At 42.0% G+C, this 19926-nt stretch overlaps 1 protein-coding gene across 5 annotated transcripts in view; it reads right to left on the bottom strand.

Annotated features, from left to right (window-relative positions):
- GPC6 (glypican 6) overlaps positions 1 to 19926 on the bottom strand; it is a 1194356-nt gene that overhangs the window by 10130 nt on the left and 1164300 nt on the right. For all 5 annotated transcript variants that reach the window (XM_065533385.2, XM_065533387.1, XM_065533386.2 and 2 more), the window contains one exon: positions 16095 to 16231. In XM_065533385.2, coding sequence (XP_065389457.1) covers positions 16095 to 16231 — 137 coding nt within the window. The remainder of the gene's footprint in view (positions 1 to 16094; positions 16232 to 19926) is intronic.

Raw genomic sequence — 19926 nt, 5'->3', positions numbered from 1 at the left:
TCTTCTCACAGAGCTTCTTATACCTGCTTCTATTTTCCCATTTCCCATTTCTCTCACTGGAGAGACACCCCCTGCAGCCTCCAAGTGACCCCCCCACACTCTTCTTTCCTCTCTAGAGCATCCTGCACATGCTGTGTGATTTTTAAAAAATATTGCTTTCATCATATCACTCTTCTCTTTAAAAACTTTTGAGGATGGTAGCTAATGTTCAATAACTACCAGGCACTGCAGTAAACATTTGACACACATCTTTAAATTCAGCCCAACAGCAAGTCTAGGAGATGGGGAGTATTTTATCCTTGTTTTATCAAACAGAAAACTGAGGCTTAGTGAGAATAAGCAAATGTGCAAAGTCACAGAGCTAATAGCTGCCAAAACCATGACTTACACCCAGTCTAGCTCTGGAGCCCCAGTGCCCAAACCCTGCCCCAAACTGCCTGGAGGATCATCAACTAGAATTCACATGTTATAGCTCAGCAATCAAAGGGTCTCCACCCACTTCCACTTTCTCATACTCTCTCCAGGGACACTCCTTGTCTTATAGAGTTGACTCCCTGTAGCCATCCTATGCTTTGCTGTCCTACAGGTTTTCCTTGCATAGTGAAATTTCCCATTTAAGTCCCAAATACCCTTAAAGACCCAGGCCTATCCTCACTTTCTCTTCAAGATATTTCCCAGCTTTCAGGGATCTGCCCACCCTTTTGTCAGGCTGCCAGGTTTGGTTGGGCATTTCGTGCGCTGTACAAACTCACCCCTCGAAGCTGCAGGAGTGAGTTGGTGCTGCAATCCAGACCACAGCTAAGCTACACCCCTGCAGGGCACCATCCACCAAAAGGGGTGCCTTTTTCTTTTCTTTTTGGTACTCTTTTTATTTTAGAAAACTTCAATACATATAAAAGTAGAGACAATAACATAATGAACCCCCATGCACCCATCTGGGTGCTTTTTCCTAATTCCTACTAAGGTGCTATGTTTGTCTGTGTCCTGGTAAGAAACAGATGGCACACTCAAAGGGGTGACAAAGAGAGTTTAAAGAAGAGGCTACTTATAAAGGTTGAACAAGTTAAAGGAAACCAGCCCAGAGAGGTGAAGTTCCCCAGGGCTGGCCACAGGAGAGGGGGCCCCAGGGGATAAGGGGAAGAAGTTGTTGGTGGAATGAACAAGAACTGATCCCACAGAGAGGCACCCAATGACACGGCAACAGCCAAACCAAGATCTATCCCCTGATAGGGGGCCGGGGGAGGAGGCCCTGACCCCTGTAGTCCCTCCTCTTGACCTCCAGCTGCTGCCTCTCATTGGCTGAACCAGTTGGAAGCTGGTGGGCAAGGGAGCCCAGATGATACAGCTTGTAGAGGTCCTCCAGGACCAGGGCCACAGTGGAGGGATGAAGACTGGGTCTGACGGGGAATCAGGACATCCACCTCTGGCCCTCTACAGGCCCAGGACAGCCCTACCTAATTGGCATTACTGTTATTCTTTTACTCGCTCAACTGTTGTTGCTTGAAAGCTCAAAAAGCATCTTTTCCTCTATTTTGTTATTCCTATTTACATATTCTTGTATAATATCCATGTGCTTGAAATTCTTCCCTTCCTGCAAGTGATTTTCCAAGTCTGGAAACCAAAGGCTCTATCCATCAACCTCCAAAAGAAGAACTACACAGAGAAACTTTGGTATTTAAGCTGTTTTTCAGGTATTGAATCTTACGCTTGATGTATTTGTATATGAAATGGTTTACTCATTTTAAATCAGAGGTCCCAAGAATAAGCTCCATGTCTTCATCCATATCTTGAACAAAATCGACTTCACAATGCTCACTAAATAATAATAAAACACACGGAGTGCATTGTAAATTCTTTTCCATGAAGCTCCAACTATTTACTGCTCTAAAAAATGGCCTCATAGAAAATTTTAAAAGCCGTGGACTCATATCTCTTTCTTTTGCTATAAAGCATAACTTCCATCCTGCGTTTTAATATATTTGGTATGTAAATAAATTCCTGTTTGTTCCTGAGACTGTTTTCCTGATGTAATTTCTAAAATATGCCATTGGCTAGCCATAAGTAGAAAGCTGAAACTGGATCCTTTCCTTACTCCTTATACGAAAATTAATTCAAGATGGATTAGAGCCTTAAATGTTAGACCTAATACCATAAAAACCCTAGAGGAAAACCTAGGTAGTACCATTCAGGACATAGGCATGGGCAAGGACTTCATGTCTAAAACACCAAAAGCAACGGCAGCAAAAGCCAAAATTGACAAATGGGATCTCATTAAACTAAAGAGCTTCTGCACAGCAAAAGAAACTACCATCAGAGTGAACAGGCAACCTACAGAATGGGAGAAAATTTTTGCAATCTACTCATCTGACAGAGGGCTAATATCCAGGACCTACAAAGAACTCAAACAAATTTACAAGAAAAAAACAACCCCATCAAAAAGTGGGCAAAGGATATGAACAGACATTTCTCAAAAGAAGACATTCATACAGCCAACAGACACATGAAAAAATGCTCATCATCACTGGCCATCAGAGAAATGCAAATCGAAACCACAATGAGATACCATCTCACACCAGTTAGAATGGCGATCATTAAAAAGTCAGGAAACAGGTGCTGGAGAGGATGTGGAGAAATAGGAACACTTTTACACTGTTGGTGGGATTGTAAACTAGTTCAGCCATTATGGAAAACAGTATGGCGATTCCTCAAGGATCTAGAACTAGATGTACCATATGACCCAGCCATCCCATTACTGGGTATATACCCAAAGGATTATAAATCATGCTGCTATAAAGACACATGCACACGTATTTTGTTGCGGCACTATTCACAATAGCAAAGACTTGGAATCAACCCAAATGTCCATCAGTGACAGATTGGATTAAGAAAATGTGGCACATATACACCATGGAATACTATGCAGCCATCAAAAAGGATGAGTTTGTGTCCTTTGTAGGGACATGGATGCAGCTGGAAACCATCATTCTTAGCAAACTATCACAAGAACAGAAAACCAAACACCGCATGTTTTCACTCATAGGTGGGAACTGAACAATGAGATCACTTGGACTCAGGAAGGGGAACATCACACACCAGGGCTATCATGGGGAGGGGGGAGGGGGGAGGGGGGAGGGATTGCATTGGGAGTTATACCTGATGTAAATGACGAGTTGATGGGTGCTGATGAGTTGATGGGTGCAGCACAGCAACATGGCACAAGTATACATATGTAACAAACCTGCACATTATGCACATGTACCCTAGAACTTAAAGTATAATAATAATAAAAAAAAGATAAAAAAATAAAATATGACATTGGATTGACTATTACTGACAGGCAATTATATGAGCTAGGATCCGTGAGCTCTACCTAATTGTTACAGCCTATTGGAATAAACAATAGCAGGTGCAGCCCATCTTTTGCTGACAGCAGAGCTGAGAGGTGATGGTCGATTCTGGTGTTGCTCCTCTCCATTTTGGGAAATGACTGTTGCAGCTGTACCTATGCTGAGTCAGAGGCGAGCTTTGTTTCTTTCAGATGCTGTGTGCACTGCATGGTTAGCCGAGACTCATTTATCAGGAGCTCACTGCAATAGCTTACTTGGGAATGCTACCCCTGGGAGTCTGAACATCCAGGAACAATAAGAGACTGCCAAGTAAACCCAGCCTCTAACTGTGCCCACTGATGCTCAGCTGCTTACAATAAAAACAAGTAACAGTGCATCCATGTCCTCAAGAGCCTTTTCTCCTTTTGGTGGATTCAAAGGGTGACTTTGGAGACACTGTGAAAACTTAAACCTAAAACAGCTGAAAATAAAAATGGTCATTTGGTCACTCCAGAGGTAAGTCCTGAATCTAAATCTATAGATGTCCATTGTGCGACCCAAAGGGTCTGTGAAAGCCCCACTCAGCATGAGGACCTCAGAGCCCATTTATTTCTTGCCTCTCACATTTGGTTTCTTTACATAACACTCCTGTCCTGCAAGAACAGACACCTCTTTGACCCCACAATGTTATTCCTTCTATTGGATTTTTGCACAGCTTTTTGACATGACAGCATCCTGTTTTTGCACCATCATATCCCTGGGCGACATAGAAGGAGAATCTTGGCACAGAGAGCCCAGGTTCCAAGGCTATGGATGCATGTTTACCTGGTGGATCCAGCCTTGGGAGAAGCCAGAAGTGAGGACAACCTGGAGAGTTGAGCAGGGATGTCATGGTTTGCCAATGCAGCCTGCCCTGGGCAAGTGGGTGGCATCCATGAACAGCCAAGCACAGCTTCCTCATTTGGGTTGCCTTCTGTTCTGCAAGAGTATGGCGAGGAACTAAATCTTTGAATTTTACAGAATTATTTTTCTTTGCATCTCACTGCATATCATAAATGTCGGTGTCCTTGACTACATTCAAACATTACAACTGATTAGGGTGGAAGAGTCCTATGGAAATTTGGGGGATGAGAGGGTTGATACATCCAGTCCTGTGGGTAGAGTTGACAGTTCTTGTCATCTGAGAGATATTAAACACAACCATCCCCGCAGAAGTTTCCCAGCAGCCAACCACAGCCTCCGCTATTCTCAACATTCGACATCACTCCTGACAGTTTAACCAATGCTTCCAGAAAGACCCTGCTGATATGTGCATGTGCTTAGTATTTCTCATCATCACGTTAATGCTAGCAGCTGTTTTGATGTAAGGCACTGCATATTGGGGGAATAGGTCACATGACTCTCAAGATTTAATGAAATGTGAAAGCCAGTAGGTCTGAGAAGTGAGGCACTAGCAAGGAAGGTTAGCCCGGTGGTGGTTAGTGGGGGTGTCCTGAATCCAGGTAGGAGCTAAGGCAGGAATGGGGAGAAATGGGGAGCTTGGGTGCCGGCCTGGGCTTCTCTGGTGCACAATTCTTCCCCTGACTGTTACTGCCTCAAGGCACAATGAGAAGGGTAAAGTGAAAGCAATTTCAGTACTCACAAATGAGCTCCACTCAATACACATCTTTATAGCAATTTCAAATTCTAAGCTACCTATTCATTAATGTTAAGCAAGTTAAGAGTTTTACTCATCTAAATAGATGTAAATCTCTATGTGCAGTGCCAAAATTCAAGACCCCCCAAATTTTCCTCCATCTGCTTTTTAGCAAAACTTCATCTCATCTGAAACAAGGTGAATTATAGTCCTCATGAATCTCACTTAGTGTGAATTTTAATACATTTTGCTGCAGAAATACTAATATGTTTGATTGTGGATTGCAGCCCCAGACCCCACTGGAAGCATGATGTAATATATAACATATTCACTATGGTCTTTTTCTGAAATCTAAAAAGTTGTGGATTCTGAAACACATGTGGTTTCAAGGGTCTCAAATAAGGGACTGAAAGCCTATGGTACAAGCAACGTCTTCTAGAAGATTTCTTAAAAATCTAAGTTTTAAACTTCCCACATATTAGGATGACTATAATTTAAAATAAACAAACAAAAAAATAACAAGTGTTGGTAAAGGTGTGGAGAAATTGGAACCCTATGCACTGCTCTTGGGAATGTGAAATGGTGTAGTTGCTGTAGGAAATAGTATAGCAGTTCCTCCAAAAATTAAAAACAGGGCCGGGCGTGGTGGCTCATGCCTATAATCCCAGCACTTTGGGAGGCTGAGGAGGGTGGATCACCTGAGGTTGGGAGTTTGAGACCAGCCTGACCAACATGGAGAAACCTCGTCTCTACTAAAAATATCAAATTAGCTGGGCCTGGTGGCACATGCCTGTAATCCCAGCTACTCAGGAGGCTGAGACAGGGGAATTGCTTGAACCTGGGAAGCGGAGGTTGTGGTGAGCCAAGACTGCGGCCATTGTACTCCAGCCTGGGCAACAAGAGCTAAACTCTGTTTCAAAAAGAAAAAAAAAGAGAATTACCATACGATCCAGCAATCGCATATATATACACCCAAAGTACCAAGAACCAATGTTCATAGTACCATTATTATATATATGAATAATAAATATATTATTATTACAGCTGCTACTTGGAGTCATGACACCACCAGGCTAACCTTCCTTGCTAGTGCCTTCTCAGACATATTGGCTTTCAATCTCATTATTATATATATGAATAATGGTACTGTGAAGAGAAGTATACAGATATCTTTGGGATATCCCAAAGAATGAAAGGCAAGGACTTGAGCAGATATTTGTATACCTCTGTTCACAGTACCATTATTCATAATAACCAGAAGGTGAAAGGTGTCCATTTATGGATGAATGGAGAAATAAAATGTGGTATACACATACAGTGGAAATATAATTCAGCCTTAAAAAGGAAAAACATTCTGACATGTGATACCACATAGATGACCCTTGAGGACATTATAGTAAGTGAAATAAGACAGTCACAAAGGACAAATATTTTATGATTCCACTTATATGAGGTACCTGGAATAGGCAAATTCAAAGAGACAGAAAATAGAATGGTGGTCAGCAGGGCCTGAGGTAGAGGGGAGGGAATTTATGTTTAATAGGTACAGAATTTTAGTTTATGAAGATAAAAATGTTCTGTGGATGGATGGTGATGATGGTTGCACAACCACGTGACTGCACTTAATGCCACAAAACTATCCATGGTACAATGGTTTATGTTTTTATGTTTGGTATATTTCACCACAATGTTAAAAATTCAAGTTTTAGTTATAACTATACTAAAGTTCTTAATAAGAATTACTTTTTTTCCTTTACATTTTTCTTGGATGGAAAGTTGGATTATTCAACGCAAACTGTGACCTTCTGCTTTAACTATATTTATAAATTCTTGAGGACCGTTAAGCTAGGGTTGTCTGAGGCACTAGGGACTTCATGAGATCTGACATCGAGATATGGTTCATTGCCTAAGGGCTATGTATGACTGGGTCACCTGTGATCTCTCTGGGACCCAGCAGTGTGACCATGGACAAGTCGTTTAGCTATTTTATATAATTATTTGCTATGCAATTTTAATGTACTTTTATGAAAATTAAGTTGTTAACATGGCTCCCCAAATTGCCAAATTAATTTCTTATGAGTGGCTGACAGTAGCAGAATCTGAAGTTTTAAAGCCTGAATTCCTGTTCAGAAGAAGAATTTGCTGTGGCTCTTTTCCAGTTGGAGAATGTGAGGCAGGAAATGGTCTGGGGATACTTTTGGAGAACACATAGCTCTTTGGTTGCAGTAGTAAGCAGGAGCGAAATTCTTTGACTCGGCCTCTTAATTCATTGGCAGGAACTCCCCCAACCCATTCTTTCTTAGTAGACCTGCAGTTTGCAAACTACAGAGCAGAAAGCAAAAAAAGACCCATGAGCCAGTTTTCAGGAATGACGAGTTGTGAACAAGCAACATGCTCCCTTCTTCCTATTTGCGGCCAGCTCTGCCTAACATTTTTTTTTTTTCCCATTTGCAAGAGGTTCACACAGCTTCCTCCCTGCCAGGACAGTCAGGAAGTCTTTATGGGGTCCTCTCTCTTCAAGCGTGTCTGAAGAAGGGAAGTGGGCATTTTAGAACGCCTGGCTTGACAGTAGCCAGTTCTTTCCTAAGACAGAATTCCCACTGATATGGTTTGGATTTGTGTTCAAATCTCATGTCAAATTTTAATCTCCAATGTTGGAGGTGGGTGATGGTGGAAGGTGATTGGATCATGGGGGTGGGTTTCTCCTTTGGTGCTGTTCTCATGATAGAGTTCTCACGAGGGCTGGCTGTTTAAAAGTGTGTGGCTCCACCCCCTTCCCTCTCTTCCTCCTGCTCCAGCCATGTAAGACATGCCTGCTTTCCCTTTGCCTTCCACCATGGTTGTAAGTTTCCTGAGGGCTTCCCAGCCATGCTTCCTATACAGCCTGTGGAACCGTGAGCCAATTAAACCTCTTTTCTCTATAAATTACTCAGTCTCAGTTATTTCTTTATAGCAGTGTGAGAATGAACGAATACACCCACTTTTCCAAGGTGTTTGGCTTGGTATATATTGGATATTTTATAGTTCTTTAAAATGCAGCTAGAGTGCTTTGGGTCATACTCCAGAATTAGGTTAAAACAATATTGTCCTCAAGACTGCCAAGTCACTATCTTTGACAGATTTGCCATCATCATACATCATCCCATCTCCTTCCATCTGTTTAGACTTACCCAGTCGTGACTTGCTGTTTTCATTGGTTAGTCAATCCACACTCTGTGGTGAGTGACTGATCTATTTTCTAGATTTTTCTACTTTTCCTATTTCTTACAATTTACTGTGTTTACCTCCTGGCCTTGGGAAGGATTTCCTTGGGGACACAATATTTCTGTCAAGATCAGGTGCCTTGAAAAACAGCAGAGGCTCCCTGCAAAAGTCATGTTTCCAACGGGTCCAATTAATTTTGTCCCTCAGCCAGCTCCTTGATAGCCTCCTCCCAGAAAGCATTTTAAAGAAAGGACACAGTGACAGCTCAACACTGCCTTACAAGGAGCAACATTGGAAAGCTGTTTCACCAGTTTTATGTGGGAGAGGGAGGAGTCTGGAAATGACTGACTCAAGACCTCTGAAGACTCTGAAATAATTTATGTCCTATCAGATAACACGTGTGCCGGTGGGACTTGGCTCTCAGACCGGCTTTCATTTTTCCTACCCTGTCTCATTGTCTGCCATACTTTCCTTTTCTTTTTAATCCCGCTGGGTTTGGAAAAAGGGTCTGTGTGAAGGAAAACAATGCTACAAGAAGTTAGAGGTGATGCAGTTTAATACGGCTATGTTCTAAAAAAGAATCTGCCTCTTTATGAGCAAAAAGGTAAGGGCCTATTTGAACACCATTAGGGCTTTATTTTTTCTTTTGCTGCTGCCTGACAAAGTTCTAACCTGTATATGCTAACCATATAAAAGTTTTATTTCCTTCCAAGCCTATGCTTTCCTGCCTCCTACCTAATCATTCTTTTCTAGCTTCTGTACAGACAGCTCATTCCGGCCACCGACTGCCCAGAACGACCTTCTCAGGGATGACTGATGACTGCAAATGTCCTCCTAGGGTCTCGCAGTTCACCCCAGGAACTTTGGGAGGCCTAGATTTGTAACCTGCACCATGAGTCTTTAATTTTTTTCCCTTTGGCCTTCTAGATTATTATTGATTTTCCTCTGTAACTTACTAGCTTCCTTTCAGTTCCTATTTGTCTGAGTTGAGTCAGAATGTTGCTGTGTCTTCTCACATTTACCCCTGAGAAGTTGCTTAGGTAAGTGAAAAATGGAAGAAGTCGAAGTTACACTTGCAAACTCGCTTTCCTGCTGGCCACTGAAGACGACTAGGCTGTCTTTCTCAAGTGACAGACACTGCCATGAACTCTAAGAAAAATCCTTTATTAGCTCTTGTGATAAGTAGGATGTGATTCTGGAAACAATGTCTGTGTGCCATCAAAATTCACATGTTGAAGCCCTAATCCCCAGTGTGATGGGACTTGGAGGTAGGGCCATTTGGGAGGTAATTAGGGTTGAATGAGATAATGAGGGTAGATGATTTCTCATACCAGTGCCCTTATAAGAGAAAGGAACCAGGACTCTCTCTGTCTCTCTAAAGATACAGTAAGGAGGCCATTGTCTATAATAAGCTAGGAAGAGAACCCAATCTGCTGGCACGCTGATCTTGGACTTCCCAGCCTCTAGAACTATGAGAAATACATTTCTGTTGTTTAGGCTATTTTATCTATGGTATTTTTTTGAGCTAAGACACTAATTGAATCAAATACTGACCAAGAATGCAAAATATTCATCCTTGCCACTCATCAAAATGACTGACACTATTAAAGACTAGAGGTTTGTGTGGATGATATCCTGTATTGTGAAGGCTGTGCTATATTTCTAACTTAAAATTCTCTCCTGATGCACATGTGAAGCCTATGCAATTCATTGTTGAGAAGACTTCAACCTTGTCTATAACCTGGCTATCATTAGTGGGTGATGTTACAATTGAACCATGTGAACTCCTAACTCATATTGCTGTTGTTATTTTTATTATAAGAAAAGCCCCATTAAGGAAACATTAAGGGTATCAGTGAAGAAAAAACTCCCAAAATTGCAACATGCTCCCTGAGGCTTGGGTGTGGACTGAAAAAGGTAATATCTTACATGTTAATAGGGACATCTAAAACACCAGATAAAACACATGGTTGCCAATTGAATGTGAATTTCAGGTAAACAATGAATCCTTTTTTTTTAGTATAAGTGTGTTCCATTTGTTGTCTGTTATCTTTATGTGCTAGATCTGGCAATCCTGCCTTCAAGCCTTGCTACTCCAAGTGTGGTCCCTGGACCAACAATAACTGCATCACCTAAAAGCTTGTTAGAAATGCTGAATCTCACTCAGGTTCTACCCCAGACTTACTATCTCGGCTTGGGCTTCTATGACAAAAATCCCGCACCTGGCAGTTTAAACAATGCACATTTATTTCTCACAATTCTTGGGATCATGGTGTTCAGGACCAAGGTGCTGGCATATCCTGTGTCTGACGAGGGCTCTCTTCCTGGTTTGCTGATGGCTGCCTTCTTGTTGTGTCCTCACATGGCAGAGAGAGAGAGAGACAGAGAGAGAGAGAGAGAGAGAGAGGGAGAGAGAACCTTTCTCATGTCTCCTCTTACAACGCTAGTAATCCCATTAATGAGGGCTCCACCCTCAAGACCTAATTATCTCCCAAAGACCCCACCACCAAAGATGATTGCACAAGGGGTGAGGATTTCAACTATGAATTTCTGGGGGACAAAAACATTCAATCCATAGCACTTACTGAATCAGAATCTGCATTTTAATAAGATTTCCAAGAGTTTAGCCTGCACCCTAAAGTTTGAGAAGCACTGTTTCAGGACTACAGACTATTTTTATTGAGATTATCTCATTGATCTTCACATTGTCCCAGGAAGTTGGCAAGGAAAGAGGAAGCAGGGAAGACACTCCCTTTTAAACCACTTTGTTTAACCCATTCTTGTTTTCAGAATGAAGATTTAAATGCTGATAGGGTCACTGTGATTGGGCACACCTGCAGTTTCCTCCCATCAAAGGGCAGAGTCTCCTCTTACCCCACCTCCTGTTCCAGACCTTGTTTAGCTACAGAGGCAGAGAGAGATCTGTCAGAGATGGGCGAGGGTGGAGTGACTTGGGGGAGCTGCGGGATGAAAGTGGATTCAAACCTTAGGGGAGCCACTGCTTACACACCCTTAACCACAGTCTCACCCCTGCGGATTGCACCCTGCAGCCTGCCACAGCAGCCATCGCTCTGTGTATCCTGTTCTATTTGAAGTCGTCATCAATTTCAACTGGTGCCATTACTTAATAACAGCTTTTTAAAAAACAAGATAATCACTGGAGTAAATGGAAATATCTACCGTAAGAGTCATTTTCATGTCAGAAATGTTAAAATTTGAAATAGGTATGTTTCTGAATCAAGGAAGTACAGTAGAGAGCTATGGAGCATGTTCAGAAAGTAATCAGGAAAAATGAGGGTGATGGAAGACAAGCCTGAGCAAACAGTGAGATAGGACAAAAGGCTGCATGAGTGTGTACAAACAGAAAAATGTGGCCGAAGGAGTCTGGTAGATAAAACAGAAAGACAGGAAGAAATGTCTGGTTTATTGGAGACCTATCGCACAGGCTTGAGTTTATAAACTTCAGGCATGACAATCTCTATCAGTTCTAATAAGCATCTCTGCTTCATATCTATTAATACTTGATGGATTTTTTTAAAAAATTATTTCTTCTTATTTTCTATTTTTATTTTTTAGAGATAGAATTTCACTCTGTTGCTCAGGTTGGAGTACAGTGGCACAATAATAGTGTACTGCAGCCTCAAATTCCTGGGCTCAAGTGATCCTCCTGCCTCAGCCTCCTGAGTAGCTAAGATTATAGGTGCCTGCCACCATGCCCAGACTATTATTTTCTGTAGACACAGGGTCTCACTGTGTTGCCCAGGCTAGTCTGTCTTTCTTTTTTTTTGTTGAGACGGAGTCTTGCTCTCTCACCCAGGCTGGAGTGCAGTGGCTTGATCTCGGCTCATTGCAAACTCCGCCTCCCAGGTTCATGCCATTCTCCTGCCTCAGCCCCCCCGAGTAGCTGGGACTACAGGTACCCACCACCATGCCCGGCTAATTTTTTGTATTTTTTTTTGGTAGAGATGGGGTTTCACCATGTTAGCCAGGATGGTCTCGATCTCCTGACCTCGTGATTCGCCCGCCTCGGTCTCCCAGAGTGCTGGGATTACAGGCTGCCCAGACTAGTCTTAAACTCTTGAGCTCAAGTGATCCTCCTGCCTCAGCTTCTCAAAGTGTTGGGACTACAGGTGTGAGTCATTGTATCTGACCAGATTTTCTACAAATAAAGTTTCTAGTTCTTTTATTTCGCATAGGTTATAAGAGTAACTTTTCTTTCTTTTTCTTTTCTTTTCTTTTTTAACAACCATTCCTAAACAATTAAAAAGGTCTGTCATCTTAAAACTCATAATTCAAAAGTGTGAAAAAATATGTTATTATCTGCATTATAAATGGATTGTTACACTTACAAAATACTTTAGTAAATTTCTTCAAGTGAAAAATTTCTCCAATGTTTTTCTAGATTAATTAATATTTGGATAAGAAGAAAGCTTCAATTACATTTAATTCAGCAAGTCTTTATCGGTGATCTATTTACTATGCTAGTATATAAAAATATAATATTAGGATTCCCTGCTAGTGGAATAATTTTAAAAAAAGAACTAAAGGAAACCATGTAACTGTAATTGTTCAATGGGTACATAATTTGAATCACAAATATTTGACAGCTTCTTTTTTTAATAATATACTTATGCATAATAAAAGATATATTTTATTGGACTAAATTCTGGACTATTCCTACAAGTGATTTCATTGCATTAAACTTGATCATTTTCCCCACCTGCAAAAAATCTTCCAATGGCTTCCCATTGATCTCAGGATAAAATTTAAATCTTGTTCCTGAGGACCGATCCAGGCGTTACCTGTGTGGTCCCTTCCTAAACCTGCAGTCTAGCAGTAGGGTACTGATGTTCCTAGGTTCACTGGGCTCACCCCAGTCACTGTATCTTCTCATGTATTGATCCCATTGCCATCTTGTTGGAGTCTCACTCTGTCACCCAGGCTGGAGTGCAGTGGCACGATCTTGGCTCACTGCAACCTCCTCCTCCTGGGTTCAAGCGATTCTCCTGCCTCGGCTTCCCGAGTAGCTGGGACTACAGGCATGTGCCACCACACCCGGCTAATTTCTGTATCTTTAGTAGAGACGGGGTTTCACTCTGTTGGCTAGGCTGGTCTTGAACTCCTGACCTCAGGTGATCCACCTGCCTTGTCCTCCCATTGTCATCTTGGAGCACTTAATCTATAGGGCCTTGCACAGAGCCTGGGACACAGGGAGTACTTAATCATATTGCTGATGGCCTGGTGGACTGACTCAATGAATGCTGTAGAACCACTCAAGCTTTTATAGAGCTTAGGATCTGTCTTATTTGTTCTCCTAACTTGGGGAGGACAGCATTTAGCTGTTGTTTGTTTAAGAGGTAGGGTGTTGCCATAAAGAAATATTGGGCTAGGATTTGGGAGATTCCCAGCTTTCACCCTTGTTAATTGGTTAACAGTGGACTAATTGTTTACCCTGTCTGGGTTCTTCATCTGCACAATGAGGAACTTGTCTGAACCATCCTGATCTCCTCCACCTCTGACTTCAGTGGTCATTATCTTCCCCATTCATATTCTTGGTGGTGTTTAGTCTCTTCCCCTAACCTCACCCATGGCCTTTTAAAAATATTTCCTTTTGTAAGAAATTGCCTATGGACTAATATCAGCAACCTGTGTGACGATCTATGGGAGTAACAGTTCAAAACCCAGGCTTTGGCCGGGCGCGGTGGCTCAAGCCTGTAATCCCAGCACTTTGGGAGGCCGAGACGGGTGGATCACGAGGTCAGGAGATCGAGACCATCCTGGCTAACACAGTGAAACCCCGTCTCTACTAAAAAATACAAAAAACTAGCTGGGCGAGGTGGCGGGCGCCTGTAGTCCCAGCTACTCGGGAGGCTGAGGCAGGAGAATGGCGCAAACCCAGGAGGCGGAGCTTGCAGTGAGCTGAGATCCAGCCACTGCACTCCAGCCTGGGCGACAGAGCCAGACTCTGTCTCAAAAACAAACAAACAAACAAATAAACAAACAAAAAACCCAGGCTTTATGTTAGCCAAGGCTTAAAGGTAAACACAGATGGGAAACAGAGCAGCTAAAAAAACCAAGCATTTTATTCATTAGGCCATCTGGCCATCCTTCACAGTGTCTTTCTCTACAGTCATCGGGAAAATACAAACTAGAAGCTGTTAATTCATAGCTGAATTTTCTGGCCAAAGGTCTCCTAGCTAAAAAGCCAGACACTGGCAAAATGCTAAGTATTTTTTAGTGGCATGTTGTTAATATCATAACTAATTTCCTTCTCATGATCTATGATTTGATATTGATATTTGGAGCATTTTGAAATAGTGAGAGCTCTTTTCATAGGTATCTTGCTTTCACCTTGCTAAACTCTTCCTGATATGGTTAATAACAACATTAGCAATTGGTACGGTTTGGCTGTGTGTCCCCACCAATTCCCATCTTCAATTGGAATCCCCATAATCCCTGCGTGTTGAGAACAGGACCTTGGATCATGGGAGTGGTTTCCCCCATGCTGTTCTCATGATAGTGAGTGAGTTCTCATGAGATTTGGTGCTTTTATAAGGGACTCTTCCCCCTTTACTTGCACTTCCCTCTCCTGCCACCTTGTGAGGAAGGTGCCTGCTTCCCCTTTGTCTTCTGCCATGATTGTAAGTTTCCTGAGGCCTCCCCAGCTATACGGAACTGTGGGTCAATCAAGCCTCTTTCCTTTATAAATTACCCAGTCTCAGGGAAGTTCTTTATAGCAGTATGAGGATGACTAATACAGCAATAGATGCTAAAAAATGCAACTCAGCAGCGTAAGAAACACCTAATGTGCGCCTCCCTTGCACCTCCTGCTTAACTTTTGCAGTTTCTTCTCAATGTAATAGCCATGCACTTTATATTAGTAGCTAAAGATTATATTTATTTTTGTAGAGACAAGGTCTCACAATGTTGCTCAGGCTGGTTTCAAACTCTTAGGCTAAAGCTATCTTCCCACCTTGGCCTCCCAAAGTGTTGGGATTATAGGCGTGAGCCACTGCTCCTGACCAACCACATACCTTCTTGTTTCCTTTTGATCACAGCTGCTTCATATGCTTGAAACTGCTCAATAAAGCCCCAGAACAGATTCCCCTCTTAGCATCTCCACCCACTGGTCAATCCTCAAAGATTCCTTGAGTCCAATTTACCAGCTGCTTTATCCACCTGCAACCCCATTGCTGAGGGCTTTGGCAGATTCCTGTCCTTGTGTCCTGCCCTGCCTGCCAACTTCCAACCAGTCCTCCCATCCAGCCTCTCCACCTTATGAAAATCCAGGCCAAGCCCATTTTTGGGCTGAATCAAAAAATTCAGAAATTCCATATCAAGTCCCCACAGCACTGGTCAGCAGAGCAGGATGATGAAAACTGCTGTCTCTTGTCAGGAGGTTCCGATGGGACTTCCCAAAGTGTGTCACCTATTAGAACCGTTTCTCAGTGTCCCTCAGACATTTTCTGTTACCTTGCTAATGAATACTTCAATTTTTTTCCCAACTAGGGTGAAAAAAAAAACAGTTGAATTTTCATTTCCTGTTTAACTTGTGATGAAAACAAAAGAGCCCTGGAAATTTAACTATGCATAAAAATAGCTTCAGTATCTTAAAGCCATTAAGTGAACATAAAAGGGCTCTTTGTGATCTCAGGGTGTCTGAAACCTGGCATCTGCCACCGTTCCTCTGTCCTCATCCAGAGGCAAGGCGTTCTGAACAAGGATTCCATGCTTAATGGCACCTTGAGAGTAAGTGCTCCCAGGTGCCCATCAAACCTGTCACTCCCAACAGCTGTTGCTAAGTGATGACTTGCCCCTCCACCCTCTGTTGCTTTTTGCATAAACAGGTCTGCAGATTTGTGCCAAGAGAGTCTTCCAAGGCTGGGTGTGCTGTGCCCCCATCCATGCACACATCGAGTCACTCTCACCTGGCTTTGCTGTGCCCATTCCAGCATTCCTCCTCATTGGACGTGCCCGCTGTCACGCTCTCGTCCTTGCAGATGGTGTAGGGTAACGCTGACCAGACCTTTTTAGAGAGCTTCAATTTCTCTTTTATGTCTGTGACCTGATCAAGAAACCAGGGAAAGCAAGTGAGTATTCTGCTCAGGCTTTGCCCATTTCTACTCAAGGACGTACACAGGCGAAGGTTATAGAACCTGTGATGTGACCAGCAGGAACTCTTTAACAGTTTTAAGAGAGAGACACCACACTGCAGGGTTTATTGCCCGGGAAAGCCTCCTTTCCTCTCCCTCAGTCCTCCTCTAGCCGACAGTTCTCAGGTAATTGGCTTTTTGTTTTCCATCTTTTCTGTCCTTCAATCCTTTGAATTAAAAACTTAGGAAGCATCACGCCTGGCTTTGGGTCCCTCTCCTGCTGAGAGTCCCTATTGTGAACACCCCAAGTATAGTCTCTAGAATTCATTTGCTTGCATGTCAGACAACTGTACCAACACTAATGCACCAAGAGAAAAATACTTTTCCCAATGGACTCCTTGTTTCTGCAAAAAATAAATATTGCCACTAATTCAGCTGCTGGTACTTCTGCTCTAGTGCAAATGACAGGCCCTTACAGCACACACATGGGTGGTAAGCAATAAACCAAACCCTCTGAAAAATCTCTAGAACTGAAAGAGAAGTCATTCTAAATATGGGTAAGTGTAAAATTCACAGCCCTGTGGATGGATGGCCGGGAAAAGCTTAGTGCCAGCATCTTAAGTGTCTTCAGGCTGAACACTGACTTTTCACTTGCAGAAAGGGTAGAGAGAGGAATTTAATTTCATTTTGGCTTCATAATGAACATTGGGAAAGTCCAGAGATGGCTGGAATGCATCTGTTATGAATTGAATTCTTTTCCTCCCTTTAACATGTTAAGTTCCTAACCCTTGGTACCGCAGAATGTGACTTTAGTTTGAGATAGGGTCATTACAGAGATAAATAAGTTAAAGTGAGGCCACGTGGGTGGCCCCTCACTCAGTATGATGTGTGCTTATAAAAAGGAGAAATTTGAGCACAGAGACACGCACAGAGGAAAGATAATGTGAAGAGACACAGGAAGAAGATGCTCATTTACAAGCCAAGGAGAGAGGCCTAGAACGGATCCTTTCCTCCCAGCCCTCAGGAGGAACCAGCCCGGCCGACACCTTGATTTCAGACTTCCAGCTCCAGAACTGTGGGACAGTAAATGTCTGCTGTTTTAAGCAACTCAGTTTGTGGTACTTTGTTATGATGGCCTTGCAAACAAATACAGATGCAAACAAGCGTTGAGTCAACATTTGATGGGGAACGGGATATTTACGGAATCTCAAAGTACCTAGTAACACAGGTTGCTTATTAATTACAAATGGAAAACTAGTAATTTTACATTGTGGAAATTTGGCAGGTTGCCACCTTCACCGAGTGATCAAGCAAGGGGACAAATTGGTCATGTGTTCCCCCTGATGTGATGTGCCAAGATAGACACGTCACTCAGGCCGCCCCAAATTCATAATCTGAACCTAATCATGGGGACACCTCAGACAAACCGAGACTGAGGGGGCATTCTGAAAACCAGCTGGCCTCTACTCATCAACAATGTCCATCATAAAAGACAAGGCAAAGCTGAAGAGTCCTTCCAGATTAAGAGTAAGAGACGTAATAGCTAAATGCAGGCAGAGGGCTCTGAAGTAAATGCTAGGTCGGAAGGATAATTGCCAATAAACGACATTATTGTGATAGTGGGCAAAATTTGTATGCTGGTTCTCTATTAGATAATAGTATTATGTTAGTGTTAAATTTCCTGAATATAAAATCATACTGTGGTAACACAGGAGAATGCTGTACTCTTGGGAGATACACGCTGGAGGGTTTAAAATGAAAGGGGTATAATTTCCACAACTTGCTCTACAACAGCTCAGTAATAATCAAGAATAACAATAAATATACAGACGTATAAACAAAAAGAGAAAAGGTAAATGTGACAACTTTTTCATATCTGGTAAATCTAAATGAAGAGTATAAAATTTTTCAAAACAAATGCAACTTTCCGTAAGTTTGAATTTTTTTTTATTTCAAAATAAACCATGTGAAAAACAATTCCTCACATTGTATTTGTTCTGTGTAGTGTCACTTTGGTGCCCTAACCTCCACTGAAGGTGTCCCCACAATAGACCACTCATTCTCACTCTTGTCAAAACAGTCCTCAGAGAAAGAAATACATGTTATATATTTACATCTGGTTCAGAAAATGACCACCACCTTTAGGACTGAAATACTGTCAGGTTTATTCTGTCCCATAATAAAACAAACTAAGAATGAGCACTCTCTTTCTGCTTATTTTGTACTACAATCCTACCTCCAGGTTATGGGAATCTAAACCAGATACACAGATTTTGAGACTCAGAGAAAGAACAAAGTTGCATGCCGTCCCACAGGTGTCTCCTTTCAGTATGTGCAGAATTTAATGGTGGATGTTGCACTGCTCATTCTTTAAATCATTCTCAAACGCTGTCTCCTTCGGAGTGCATTCTCGGGTCCCAGGTTAGATTGAGATTCAGCTTTCTGCACTGCCCAGTGCCCTCCTGATGATTCTAAGTACTGACCACTTGAAACTCTAATAATTGGCTTATTTTTCTGATTCTCTTTTAGACAAAATGCTTCTTGTTGGCAGATATAGGGTTGTAATTTATCTTTATCCAGTGTCCAGTATGGGTCAAGCGACTAATCATCCAAATTTGCCACAACTTAGGGGATTCCCAGGGTGACGAGTTTTCAGCGTTAAAATGGGAACGTCCCAGGTAAACTAGGATGAGTTGGTCACACAGGTCTAAGCACACAGTAGGTGCTCAATAAATGTTGGTGAAGATAATGGATTGAATTGTCCCATTCTATTACAAGGTCATAGACTATGGTTAACACAAATTAGCTGGGGTCACAATACTGTGTGTTCATCCTCCCAAAAGGGGTGCGAGAACACTGTGGGATTGTATTTGGCTAAGTGAGGAGCCCATCACCGGGCTGTGGGTTTCCTCTCATTGTTCACCCCAGCACATTTATAATCAGAGTATGTTCCCTCTGGCATTTCGGTAGCTGTGCATTTTCATTGTGCAATTGAAGGAGATAACATCAAAGGAGCAGTGAGAAATGTAAATGCTGTTTTAACGTTCTGCACGGAAACACTGGCCAATTCACCTGCAGACGGTGACGGTGAGGCAGACGGCTGAAAAAATGGACACTCTTAGCCAATGGAAAAGAACACACCTTTGATTCATTTATGTCTGAATGATTACAGTTTATTTTTCAGTATTAGGAAGGCCTTTCAATTTGCACATAATTTAGAAATATTTTTCTCATTTTTTTAATTGATATTTCTGAATAATATATGTAACTGCTCTGCTGTAGCTCCAGACATGAAGTGTTTTTTTTTTTTTTTTTCCTGGAAACTTAAGTGTACACAACTGTGAATTAAGCCTTCTCTTAACAAGCACTGTTAGTACAAATATATTACTGACAAATGACAGTGAGCCCTAATTCATTAATAACACACCAGATGGGAACAAAGACTTGGGATAACATACAAAATTTGTAACAATTTCCTTTCTCTGATTCCTGAATGAGCTATTCTAGGAAAAATGAACTCTTACCAATACTTGTGAATGGTATTTACCATCGCTCCAATATTGTTTTAGTAATGCTGTGATATTAGTAATCCCAGTAATATTTAAGTATTACTTTTTTCATCTGTGCTATTTGATAGATTCTGGAAGTTAAACAACAACTCCTGTTA

This window comes from Macaca fascicularis, chromosome 17, assembly GCF_037993035.2.
Source record: "Macaca fascicularis isolate 582-1 chromosome 17, T2T-MFA8v1.1".
NCBI classification, from domain to species: Eukaryota; Metazoa; Chordata; class Mammalia; order Primates; family Cercopithecidae; genus Macaca; species Macaca fascicularis.
The sequence above is the reverse complement of the archived record's forward strand: the minus strand, read 5'-3'. Positions and strand labels throughout refer to the sequence as shown.